Source organism: Microtus ochrogaster, linkage group LG2, assembly GCF_000317375.1.
Source record: "Microtus ochrogaster isolate Prairie Vole_2 linkage group LG2, MicOch1.0, whole genome shotgun sequence".
NCBI classification, from domain to species: domain Eukaryota; kingdom Metazoa; phylum Chordata; class Mammalia; order Rodentia; family Cricetidae; genus Microtus; species Microtus ochrogaster.
In genome coordinates, this window is record NC_022028.1 from 27,861,336 (window position 1) to 27,873,704 (window position 12,369).

The 12,369-nt window shown below is 46.3% G+C and overlaps 1 protein-coding gene across 2 annotated transcripts in view; it reads right to left on the reverse strand.

Moving 5' to 3' along the window:
* Fhl2 (four and a half LIM domains 2) overlaps positions 1-12,369 on the reverse strand; it is a 69,128-nt gene that overhangs the window by 13,655 nt on the left and 43,104 nt on the right. For both annotated transcript variants that reach the window (XM_005360002.2, XM_013351023.2), the window contains exon 2: positions 10,425-10,604. In XM_005360002.2, the coding sequence (XP_005360059.1) occupies positions 10,425-10,604 (180 nt within the window). The remainder of the gene's footprint in view (positions 1-10,424; positions 10,605-12,369) is intronic.

Sequence of the window (12,369 nt, forward strand, 5' to 3'; positions counted from 1 at the left end):
TCTCTCTCTCTCTCTCAGATCCCAAGTGTCAGTGGGTTGGTCCTTTGAGGAAGGGGACCAGGGACACAGCTTACCACCATGCTGGTCTCTCACAAGCCTGTGAATGATGAGAGTAGGGCATAGGAGAGCAGAAGCCCAGCCTCTCTTTTCCAGGTTTAATACTTAAATATTTTTAGAATTTTTTTTGGTAGGGGGAGAACACATGTCCTTAGTTTTAAAGTGAAATAAAGTATAAACTGCTTTAATTTGATCCCACGGGTCTGTGTGTTAACTCATTACAAACTGCTAAGTTAACACAATGTACATGTTATCACATGCTATATTATATCATTTGGGATTGGATATAACCTGTTTCCTCTCTATGCATATATACCCTATCTTCAAAATAAAACACATCAGGGGTCCAAATAGCAGAGAAAATAAAACAAACATGAAAAATAAACCGCAGAAATTTGCACTATTGATGATAATTGGGACTGTGTGGTAAGCTCACAATCCTACAGAGGCCTAGAAGGTAATTAGTGCTGAAGCTCAGAGACATTCCTCGGCTTGCTCACAGTCACACAGCTGGCATGTACCCAAATCAGGCTCTGGGCTCAAATCCTGATTCAAAGCTGTGGCATGGGTCAGTGGAAGGTCGCTTTGGCAGACGTTAGCTGGCCTTCCTCTGGGATAAGTCACCCTACCAAGGAGGGCTCTCCGTGGCCGCCACTGGACGGAAGTGAGGGAGCAAAGTCAGAGCCGCCTTGGTAAACTGGGCTGTGGTTACCTGGTGGGTGACTCTGCTCAGGGAGCGGGCACCACACACACCTGCTTGAAACTTTTTATTGGCGAGAAGAAAAGCAAGAGTTTTGTTCGTTGCTTTTCACAGGGGCAAAACACCATGCCCAAGGTAACTTAGAAAAGAAAGTATTTCATTGGGCTTCAAGTTTTGATGGATTAGAATCCAGGAGAGTGGAGCAAAATCCTGGTGGCAAGAAGAGCCGAGGTCTCACGTCTCAAAACCGCAAGTAGGAGGCATGGGCGCAGGGCATTGAGATGACAAACAAAGGCCTTTGAAACCTTAAACTGGCCCTCAGTGACACGGCTCTTCTACCAAGGCCACACCTCCTAATCCTTCCCAAGCAGCCGTCCGCTGGGAACCAAGTGTTCAAATGCCTGAGATTTACATGGGGCGTCTCGTTCAAACCACCTCAAGGAGCCAGGAAAGTTGTATTTCGGGGCAACCTTCAGAAATGACAGAAACAGAGGGAGAGGAAACCTTAAGAACTACAGAACAAAAGTGAAGCTGCCACATGTCCCCAGTCCTTACCCTGGTTAATGAGTCCCTAGAAGGACAGAGTCCTTTGCGTTGATGTAATGAGACATTTGCAGAAAAGCTGACTGAACGCTCTAAGGTTCCGTAGAAACTCTTGGTTCTTTCCACAGGGAACACTTCTGCCATGAAAACGCCACAGGTAAAAACTGCCTTGCTGATAGTCACAAGACACTTACAAGAATAAATAAGAGCACTGTCACGTCCTTTAGACGGAAGCATCAGCGTAGGGCTTCAGACCTGCCCAAGGCCAAAGCTCCTACTGACTTGACTACTCCTGATGGGACACTCTGACTTCTCATCCACAGACCGGAAGGAAAGGGCCTGTTCTTGGCTGTGACAGTTCACCCTTTGCCCCCACCTATGCTGCCCTGCCTTTCAGACTGCTAAAGAGTAGAGCCGAAAAGCAAAACAAAACAAAAAACCATCCCATCCCACTCAGGGAGCCCAGCCAGGCATGCAGAGATCACAGGATGCCTAGCAAGAGTCAGGCGGAGCACTCACTCCCAGCTGCCTTCCCACGACCAGGGATCTTGGGACAGCATTTCCCAAGGCTTTCCTAACTCACTTGCCTGTCTGGCACACACACTTGAGTGCATATGCATGAACACACACATTCGCCATGAATACTATAGTGCATATTAATCATTCTTAACCCTTTCTAACAGACATGTTTTCTCTGAAGGTAAATATCAACCTCTGATTATATTCCTAAATTCAGCAGTGGACCAGAACGTCACTAAACAGGGTCGCATCACCATTGTTGGCAGGTCCTGGATGGGTGGGTAGGAGGCTCAGAACGGGCCCTTCCCCTATTCTACGTGGAGATGGTGATGACCTTCCAGCCTTTCAACCTCAGACTTCTCACCAGAAAACTGGAAGGGCAGCTCCTGCTATTAGTTGTAACAGGCGGTTGCCTTAATACATCTAAAGCGCGTGCAGCGGTTTCTGCCACATCGGGCCTGCTCAGTGAATGCTAGCTCAGAATCAGTCATGGAAGCGGTGGCCTGAACGTCACTCACTGGTACTACACTTCCACAGGAAGGTGGCAATGCAAATCAGACATCCTTTCTCTCTTGTGCCTTCTTGGTTTGTTTCTTTGTTTTTGAGCTTACTGTGGAGACAAAGACACAAACTAAGTATTCTCTTTTCTTAGCCTCCCAAGTGTGAGGGTTCCAGGCATGAGACACCACACCCCGTTAAAAAATTTTAACATCTTAAGAGCTCCCACAGGAAGAATTCCAGCATTCTAATTCCGTATAGTGCTTTTAAAATTTCCTCGGCCCTTATAGTCTAAAAATATGTTTCTAAATTCATCTTGCCTATTCCAAGCCATACAATAACCATATGAGGCAAAGCTTTATGCTTATGCATGAACAGATTCGAGACAAGGATGCAAAAAACTAGATGCTTCCCCCCAGCATCCTAGATTTCTACCTTCACTGATTCAACAAGCCAAACTCTGCTCCCGTTTTTGTTTGATTGATTGATTGATTGATTGATTTTTAGGTGGCACGTCGGCGTTAGCCCTTTCCAAATTGATCCCAACCTGCTCACCCAGCCTTGGCTTGCTCCAGCCCCACCCTTTTAAGCCTCCATCTATGTCTCTCCTCTCTGGAAAATGCTGCTCAGATGCAGGCTCAGCCCGCATCTCACCTGCCCCGAGAAAGCTGTGGCTAACACAGAACCTCATGCATGTCGTTCAGACTCACACGTATGCAAAGCCATACTGTACATCACTTATTAGGCCACTGGGCTCTTCCTGGGCTTCTCAGGCTGTGCTCTGAGATCCCTTGATAAGGCTGTCACATCTTCCTCCTGATCTCTCTGCGTACTGCACTAACCAGGAAGTGGGCAAAGAGCTTACGATGAGAAGATGTAACTGAGACTGTGCATTGCACTTGCTTCAGAGCAGAGCGGTTTCCGGGCCCATCTGATTTCAGTGTCTTGAGTCTTAGTGGGAGACAAGGTCTTAGTCCCAGGATTCCCTGGGGCTCAGAGGCAGTTCAAAAATGCCACTCCAAAAACTGAGATGATAGGTCAGAGCTGGCCAACGCTTGACACTACACGCCACATATTCATCACGAAGACCGGGTGCCAAGTGATCTTTCCATTCTTTAGGTTCACGGCTCCAAACAGAACCTTGGTTTTCATGATTAGCATTATGGCAGTATTGGCTAGTTCAGTTTTTCCTATATTGTTCTGCACAAATGACTCAGATATCTACAGATTCTCAATCCTGAGGTTCAATTAACCACAGATGGAAAAGATTCAAAACTAAAACATCATCTGGATTGAACACACACACTTTAGGGGTGGGGGTGGGCTATAGTCCCTAAATAATACAACAATTCTTTACATAGTATCTATACTGCAGTGGATATCACAAATAGCCTGTAGACAGTTTATAGGATGTTGAAGGCTATGTGTAGTTACATGGAAATGCTATACTGTTCTGTAGAAGAGACTTGATCTCCATGTCTTATTACTAACCACCCAGTCTCTTCCAGATACTGAGGACCACACTGCTTCGTGAGCATTGACAATGACACTTAAATGTTGAGGAGAGGGGCAGCTTGAACTTGGTGAGCATGCATGAAGCCCTATGCTCATCTTAACACTGGAAAGAGGGAGAGAGGGAGGGAGGGAAAGAGAGAGAGAGCATTGGGAGGCAGAGAAAGAGACTAAGTTTTCTAGAGAAATTGGAAAAAGGGGAAAGACCTTTTCTATTTCCCAGAAAAACAAAAAGAAAAACCATTAAGGCTAATCTTGAGCCCACAGGAAGGTCATGAACTGCAGGAAAATGTTGCTATACACGGAAGAACAGCACAAAGACTTCTTTTCAGACTATAGTTTTCCCTTTGAGGCCATTCCCAATTGAGAACACGCTTGTTGCCTGCCTCCAAATATGCCCTTGTTGGGACTTCGGCTGAACTCTAGAGTTCCGCTGGGCCTTTACGTAGCTGGCGGTAGCTCTAAACAGCAGGCCCTACTGCAGCCGGCTGCCTTTCCACAGCTCCTTCGCCTACTCTTCCACCTAACCTGGGAAATGTTTGGCTGCCGTTTCCCCAAACTAACTGCTTCTCAAGCTGATTTCAGAGAGTAAGGGGATTTGCTCACCAACTATGCCCAGCCTGCTGGAAAGAAGCTCTGCTTTGAGACTATTAGGTGATCCTGTTTCTACTACATTCTTTCAGATCCTTAGAAATGAAGTCAGCAGGCATGGAAGGCAGGAGAAAGGATGGCTGTCACACGGCTCCCCAAGAAGGAGAATTTCCTCACATTGTTAATTTCCCTGACAGCTCTGTGAGATAAGCGACCTCATTGGACAGACACGGAAATGAAGGCTCATAGGTGGCAGAGCTGGTTCCTGTCACAGAGCTTGCTGAAGATGGAACCAGGCATCAACCCAGGGAGAGTGGCTCCTGGGTCCCGTCTTGAGCGACGCACGCCACTGAAGGACGCTGGCGGCTGAAGGACGCTGCTGGGCCTTCTTGAGCTGCAAGGTCTTTTTTGACAGAACCCAGTAAGCCAGCTTTATTCCTCACTCTGAAGGCCCTGATTTATTGAATTTCTTTTAAAATTTGCCCAAATAAATCCAATATTCACCCTTTATTACACTTTTACTTTCCATGTTCTCAGATACCTAAGCCAACCACAATTTAAAATTATTAATGGGAAAATCCAAAAATAGAGGAGTCTTAAGTTTTAAGTTGCAACACATTTTGAGAAGCATGACACCGTCTCAAGACATTTCACTTTGTCCCAGACGGGGCACGAATTTTCTTTTGTCACATTGTATATGCAGCTCCCAGCAGTGACTTCTTGTCATGCTGACTGTAGGGTGTCCTGGTGTTTGGAGAAATCATAACGTCAGGGGTCCAGGAATCTTGGAATGTACTTTGGCAGACAAGTGGGATCACTGTACCCATGATGTCTGTGCTCATTACAAAGTCTATGGACAGACTATGCATGGCGTGGCTTGCTCATTGAGACCTGAGGAATCTGGCCAAGAGATGGTTCATCCGACATAAAAGCTTGTGTAGAAGCCTAATCCCTGGGCCCCATCAGTCAGAAGAAAACTGACTTCCTAAAGAGTTGTCATCTAACTTCTACACAAACACACAATGACCCGCATATACCTACGGTCACACACATAAACACAAAGTCATAATAACAATAACACCAGTAATAATAATAATATGAACTTAAACATCCTAATTTGGAGAGTACTGACTTGATACACTATTTAAAACTGTTGTTATTATTATTTTGCAGAGAGGGTAGCCTTGGCTGGCCTAGAACTTGTTATGTCACTTGGAATGGCTTTGATCTCACAGAAATCCACCTGCCTTTGCCTCTGGAGGATTGGGATTAAAGGCATGAACCACCACACCCAACAAAAAATCTCATATTTTTGAAAGAAAAAAAAAACTCGAAAATCATTCCAAAGAGTAAGCATCCAGTTTGAAAGAGGCCATAAAAGGAAGAACGGCGCAGCACTCTTAGCAGAGAGGGGTCCAGACGGGCTGTAGGAAAGACCTGCATCATGCCAGCAGAAGACTGGCCCCTTCCTAACAGCCCCCTACTCCACTGGTGCTCAAGAACTTTCTCAAACACAAGACAGGCATCTAGGTCTTCCCTGGGTTTGGGAGGACCAGAGTCTACCTCAGAGCTCCCATTCAATCCCCCAAAAAAGACCTCCTAGATTTTCTGTTTAAAAACTTTTCAACATTAAGTAGGAAAGTGCATCCTGATAGAGAGAATTGGTACTGATCCTATTAGAACTTTGATGTTTCCCTCTTAACTGACTAGTAAAGCCAGTGATTAGCCGGTGGATGTGCTTGGAGCTCCTGAATCAACCCTCCAGGCCACGTCTGCTGTCGTCATTTATTCGATATATATATATTTTAGTTGAATCGAGATAACACCTGATCTTTGGCCTTGATGCCCACAGGTGAGGAAGTTTGATAAAACAGTCTGTTCTGCCTATTCCGTATTTAACCCGTAAATATCCCAAGCCTGCCCTGGGGAGTGGACCCGAGATTTCCCCTTAAGTCTCCACAGGCTTGTGGGATGAACACTGCTGGACGCTCACTATTCCAGGGATTGGCATACTATGGTGGACAGGAACAGGGGACACAGTGAGTGTGCCACAGTAGCACCAGAAAGCCCACACCCGGCACCATTTCTGTAGCGTCCTCATTGCTTTTGAACAGGAGGAAGACAAGGACCTTTTCCATAAGGGGGACAGGTGGCAGAGGTCAGGCAAAGATCTCTTACTCACAAGACTGACCACTGAGAGTCCATATCTGATCTGAAGTTCATGGCCAAGGCTACGTGCAGGTGGGCAGGGAGCACAGCTTGTCGGTTAGGGACCTTCCGTGTCTGTCTGTGTCTATCGCTACTACTTCCTAACCCCTCAGTAAGAGCTTCAACTCTTATAAGCCTCAGTGGCTTCTACACGTGATGGGGTGAAAAAGTCCTTATCAGTGGGAGGGCCCTAGAGGGGTTTAGATAACACAACGGAGTCATTTCCAAGTGCCAGAGCCAAGTAACTACCCAACGGGTGCTAAGTTTTAAGATTAGTTTTGGCTGCTAGCATCCTCTACTGGCATCTTTTCCTTACTATTACTGCTCTCATCACAGCGCCTCCTCAAGGCACACTGGAGTATGACAGCCTGCCCAGTGTCAGGACTTTGCAAAGGCATAGAATATTCAGTCTGTTCAGTCTGAGCCCTTTGTTACAGTCATTAATTTTTTAGATGCATAGTGCTCTATGAGAAGTCTGTTTTTCTTCACTTTCTGCGGTTCAGAACTCAGGTGGCTAAAAAAAATAATAATAATAATCCTATAATCAACACATGGTTTTCTTTGCTATTGTCTCTGGGTATCCAAGAGAAAGATGTAATATTGCAGGACAATAAAATTTTACATTTGTATTGTGGCTTCTCAACTATTTCACTGGCTGTCAGAATCAATGATCCCGCCTCGATTATTACAGAATTTCCAAAGAGTGGCCGAATGGAGACAGGAAGGGAGCTAGGTGACTGCCAGGACAATCGAACAAACAGATGCATTCTAGTTACCGGGACAAGTTCTCAAAACGCATCTATCTCGGTGCCTCAAAATCAGCCCAGTTCCCACAGGCATGAGTTTATCTTAAGCTTTTACTCATCAGCCTGTCTTCCATTGAGCTGAACGCAATCTGAGATGCCTGGACTACTTTAAGAAGACTGAAGACTGAGCGGCCATTAGCTCCTGCTGCAATGTTTTAGTTTACTTCCTGAAGTAACAGAAACCTTTTTTTTTTTTTTTGATCACTGTTTCCTCCACAAAATCAACTACACAACTATGTCCGATGATCAAGAAAAACCACAGCAACCAGGGAAAATCCTCCAGTTCAAAAGTCTCCCTCCAACCCCACATCTCTTTGTTCCCCAAAGAGGAAAATCACAGGGCAGGACCCACACCCGCTGATCTCCAGTTGCTGGTTGTGGGTTGAAAAGTTCAGCGTGCTAGCTTCTGACCCCTTCAGCAGTCTTGTTGACTTTGGCCCCTCGGAGAGACTCTTGTTTATTTGTGCATAAAATGTCTTTGGAAAGAAGACCGCCTTTTGGGGTCTTTCCATTAAATCATTCTGGAGAAATGATAAGTGACGTTTGTCTTGTTTTTACTTCAGCCATTGGTCAGGGATGGCTAGCCCCAGATATGCGCATTATTTCCTTTAAGCTAGCATTCATCATCGGAACACTATGTAGACCTCTCACCAGCTTAACTCTTTCCTATCCAGAGAGGGTTTTTTTTTTGTTTTTTTGTTTTTTTTTTGTTTTTGTTTTTTTTTTTATAAAATCCTTCTTTTTGTCTCTGCCTAGGAGTTAGTCTTCCACACTGACATTTTTACTGGTGCGGCCATCGTGAAAACAGGTAGGGAGGGCAAGGCTTCTGGGAGGAATGTGTTTGAGGAAGAATGGAAGAGGATTTGGAGCGAGAGCAGAAGCAGGGGGCTTACAATAATCACAGCTGCTACTCATTGTGAGGACTTTGCATGAGGACGCTTATCACAGTGACCCTATTCGGCAGACACCTCATCTGCCGTCTTACAGACGTGGACAAGAGCACAGAGGGGCCGAGTAACTGGTTGAAGTTCAACAGAAAGGCATGAGACTGCCTGGCAGCTGAGCGCTAATGCTTGGCCTGTTGAATAGGTGGAGAGATTGGTAGCGTTTGGGTCTTAGGTTTCCTCCCAAGTCCTATGTGTTAAAGGTTTAGTTCCCCACTGGGAATTCATGGGAGGCAGTGGAACCTTTAGAAGGTAGAGAGGGCCTTAGATGATTGAGGGTGTGCTTTAAAGGGGGGTTGTGAGACCCTGGCTCCTGCCTCCTTCCTGCTTTGTTTCTCAGTTTACAGAGTAAGCAGCTTTGTTTTTCCGTGTGCACCTACCATGATGGGCTGCCTTGGCACGGGCCTCAATAAAAGTGGTGTGTCCATCCAATCATGGAGGGAGCCTTCTTAAAGCTGGAAGCCTAAATGACTCTCTTTAGGAGCAAGTGATCTGTGCTACCATGATAGAAAGCTGACTCGGGGCGTAAGAATGCTTACCTCCTGGAACATGACACACACCAGCAAAAGCTGGAGAAAGGAAGAAATACCATTTGGGATGGGTCAGGTTAGCCGTTTGCTCGTGGTCATCAATCCTCTGAGGGTTTTTAACACTGGCATGACGCAACTGCTAAGTTGCCCTCTAACACTCTGAAGCTGAAGCTACCTGGCTGCAGCTTGGTTTTGAGTGACTCAGGCCCACACCCTTCATTGGTGGCCCAGACAGAAATCCTTCCTCAATACGCAGATACCTAGCAACAGAAATTATTGGCATACCCACGTGGCTATTTCCTAGGAGACAGATGAAAAAAGAATGAGTAAGGGCCATGCACTGGGCATGCTGGAATGTTCCTGCTGCTGACAGAGCCTGAGTCAGTTGGTCAGAAGTTACGTATTGGTTTTTATACTCACAGAGGAGAGTAGTAAAAATCCCAATGAAAGAGAAAGTGCTGATAGCAGAAATTAGACTGCCCCATGCCACGCATTTCCTTTGAGTCCATAAGCTGGAAATTCCCTAGGGACTCCAAAGTTGCCCCTTTTGGTAATCAGTTCTGGGGCTGTGGGGGGTGGCAGTCACTTGAATTGCTTTTCAAGTGTGTTCTAGGAGTACTTTTGCCAGGAAAGATAACAAGAATCTTACGTGAACCCTCACTATAGTTGGGGTCTGAGACTTCCCCCAAAGACCCAGGTGTTAAAGTCTTGGTGTTCAGCTTGGTGCTGCTAAGAGGTGGTGGCACCTTCAGAAAGTGGAGCCTGTGGGAAGGGGTCACTGGAGGTGTGCCCTTGACGGGAATATTGGGACCTTAACCTTTTCCTGCTTCTTACCACAAGGAGAGAGGCTTTCTCTGTCATAGGCTCCTGCCATGGTGTGCGGGCCAAAGGTGACTATGCCAACCTCATAAGAATTGGAAGGTCTCAAATTGTGAGCCGGATTAAACTGCTCTTTAGAAGTTGTTGTCTTGGGTAGGCTGTCCCGTTGGTGGAGAGCGAAGACAGACCCTCTCTTGTGTAGCCCACGTTCCGCAAACCCCATTCTTCTCCCGGAAGGGAAAAGAGCCCATCAGATTCCAAGGACTTTGCTGCTTTTCTGGGCCCACTGATCCAGGGGATGACTAGATAATGCATATATACATTCGCTCATCAAATATTTACTAAGCAGCACCTGTTCCCTGTTAGTCACCAAGAGGCAAACAGCAAAGGCGGGAGGAGGCTTTACCACTGCCCGGAAGGGTGGAGTTAGATAAGAGCCCTAGAAACCAGAAGAGGCAGCATGGACTTAGAACACCAACCAGACAACCTGGCACGGCACTCATCTGACGGGCAGAAACTAGATCACGGAGTGAGCAGCTCTGCCCGGCCTCACGAGAATTCAAAGCCATCAAAGGCGGCTGTCTCAAACACGGGAGATAAGGACAAGGATGCCGAGAAGTAGCTTGCTCTTGGGACGGTAGCGCCGGGGTGGGTTAAGAGGTGGGGAGGGCGTTTCCAAGAGCCAGCAGGCAGCTACCTTGCAGTCGCAGCCAATGGGCGTGCCACACTCTTCACACGTGTTGGCGTAGAGTTCTTCGAAGCAGGCCACACAGTGCGGGTTCTCCTCCTTCAAGATGTACTTCTTGCCGTACAGCGACTCGTTGCAGTGGTGGCAGTCAAAGCGGTCCGTCATGTTGACACCCAGCTCTACAGCAACCTGCGACCAAAGGAGAAAACCCAGACTTTAGCTTCAGGAACATTCCACGCCCCCTGCCTACCAGGGCAAGGCGACAGACAGACTTTCAACGCTCACCTTTTCAGTAAAGCCCTTTTTAGCTGGGGGAGTTTGGGGCTTGAAGGTGCCCCATGTATTCGGGCAGTCGTTTCTGACTGGCTCTGAATGTCGGATTTCAGAAAAGGTAGCAGGGCCCCCACTTCACCCTTGCTACGTGGAAGCTTCCAGCGCGTGACCCTGCCTCACCTCTCTGCCCTCAGAATAGAAAGGCAGGCGCAGAAACAATATGTCTATCTCTATAAAAAGATTTTCCATGCGCTCTGCTTTATGATTCATAAATATGAGTAGGAAGAAAGCATGGCAGCACAAGACAAGGGTATCTGACAGGAAACTCTGTAGTCAGAGGCCAGGAGAGTATTGACCTTGACGTGAGCCTGCTTTGGGAAATACAATGTAGATGAGAAACTGCCAACTTCCTTTAGAGAATCATTCTCCCTCCTTCAGCTGTCCAGGTACAGAGAAAGCAGGACAAAGAGGAAGGCTTGACTCCAAGAACAGGGATTAGCGCACAATTGGGAATGCAATGACCACATTCGGTGACTTTCCAGGAGACACCTCAAGCCTTGCAAAGGGGGAACAAGAATGTGTCTCCATGCCAGACACGTTGCATTCTTCCAGGATGAGTATACAGTGTCGAGAGAAAGAGATGTTCTGTAGCATGGAGAGGAGGAAATGACTGATTTTCACCTCCCCACCTTAAACCACCATACCTAAAGATCCTGTTAGGACGATTCTGGATACAGAAAGCCCACTCTGAGAATAATGGCATGGACCAAGGCCTCTGGCACATTGAAATTTTAGACTTGATCTTTTTTTTTTCCCAGGAGATTTTTCATAATTGGCAATAGCTAATGTGTTAACAAGTGAAAAGTTTTATCAGTCATTCACAGGCACGCCAGCTAGTTTTGTGACTAAGCAGTATTTCACAAACGCTAAGCAAACCCAACTCAATTTCCAGTTACTTCAAGTCATTCAAGGGTGAACTTCCAGAATTTGGCTCTCCAATGCAAATACAGTATTGCTGTCTGGTTTATGATTACAGTAAATGTGATTGCATCTATTAATTTGATACCTTGTGTACACGAGGTTGCAGTGACTACAAGCATTTGTTATTGGCTTATGTCTGTGTTTATAGAATACTTTGCTTCGGAGAGTACAAAACACACAGCTGGATACATGTGGCAAGATCCTTCCTTCTAAACCGCTCTTCCCGGAGTTAAAGACAACTGTCTGGACATTCCCGTGATAGCGTCCCAAGAGGAGGTCCTTGAGCCCTTGAGTAATGACTGAAACACGACATAGGAATAGCATTTTTGCTTAGGCTATCTGGGTTGTAGCAGCTATGCTGGCAGAGGATCCCATGCTTTCCTGTAAGTCTTTAGTCAATGACCTTGCAAATGCCTGTTCACTTATTTCATCCCCGGGGGGAGTCGGCCTTCCAACATATATGTTTTTCCATTAAACGTTGCCATTTAGCAGCAGAATGAGATCACTGTCTCTTCTGTCCACACAATCAGAAGGACAATGGGGAGTGAACTAACTGTGAATCAGGGGATTTTGAAAGCTGGAAAACACTCCCCAAATCATCTAAAACAACGACCTCATTTTAGGGATGGAAAAACTATAATTCAGAAATGAGGATGGACAAGGAGTCTCGTAGGCTCTTCCAAGAGCTACCTAACTGAGA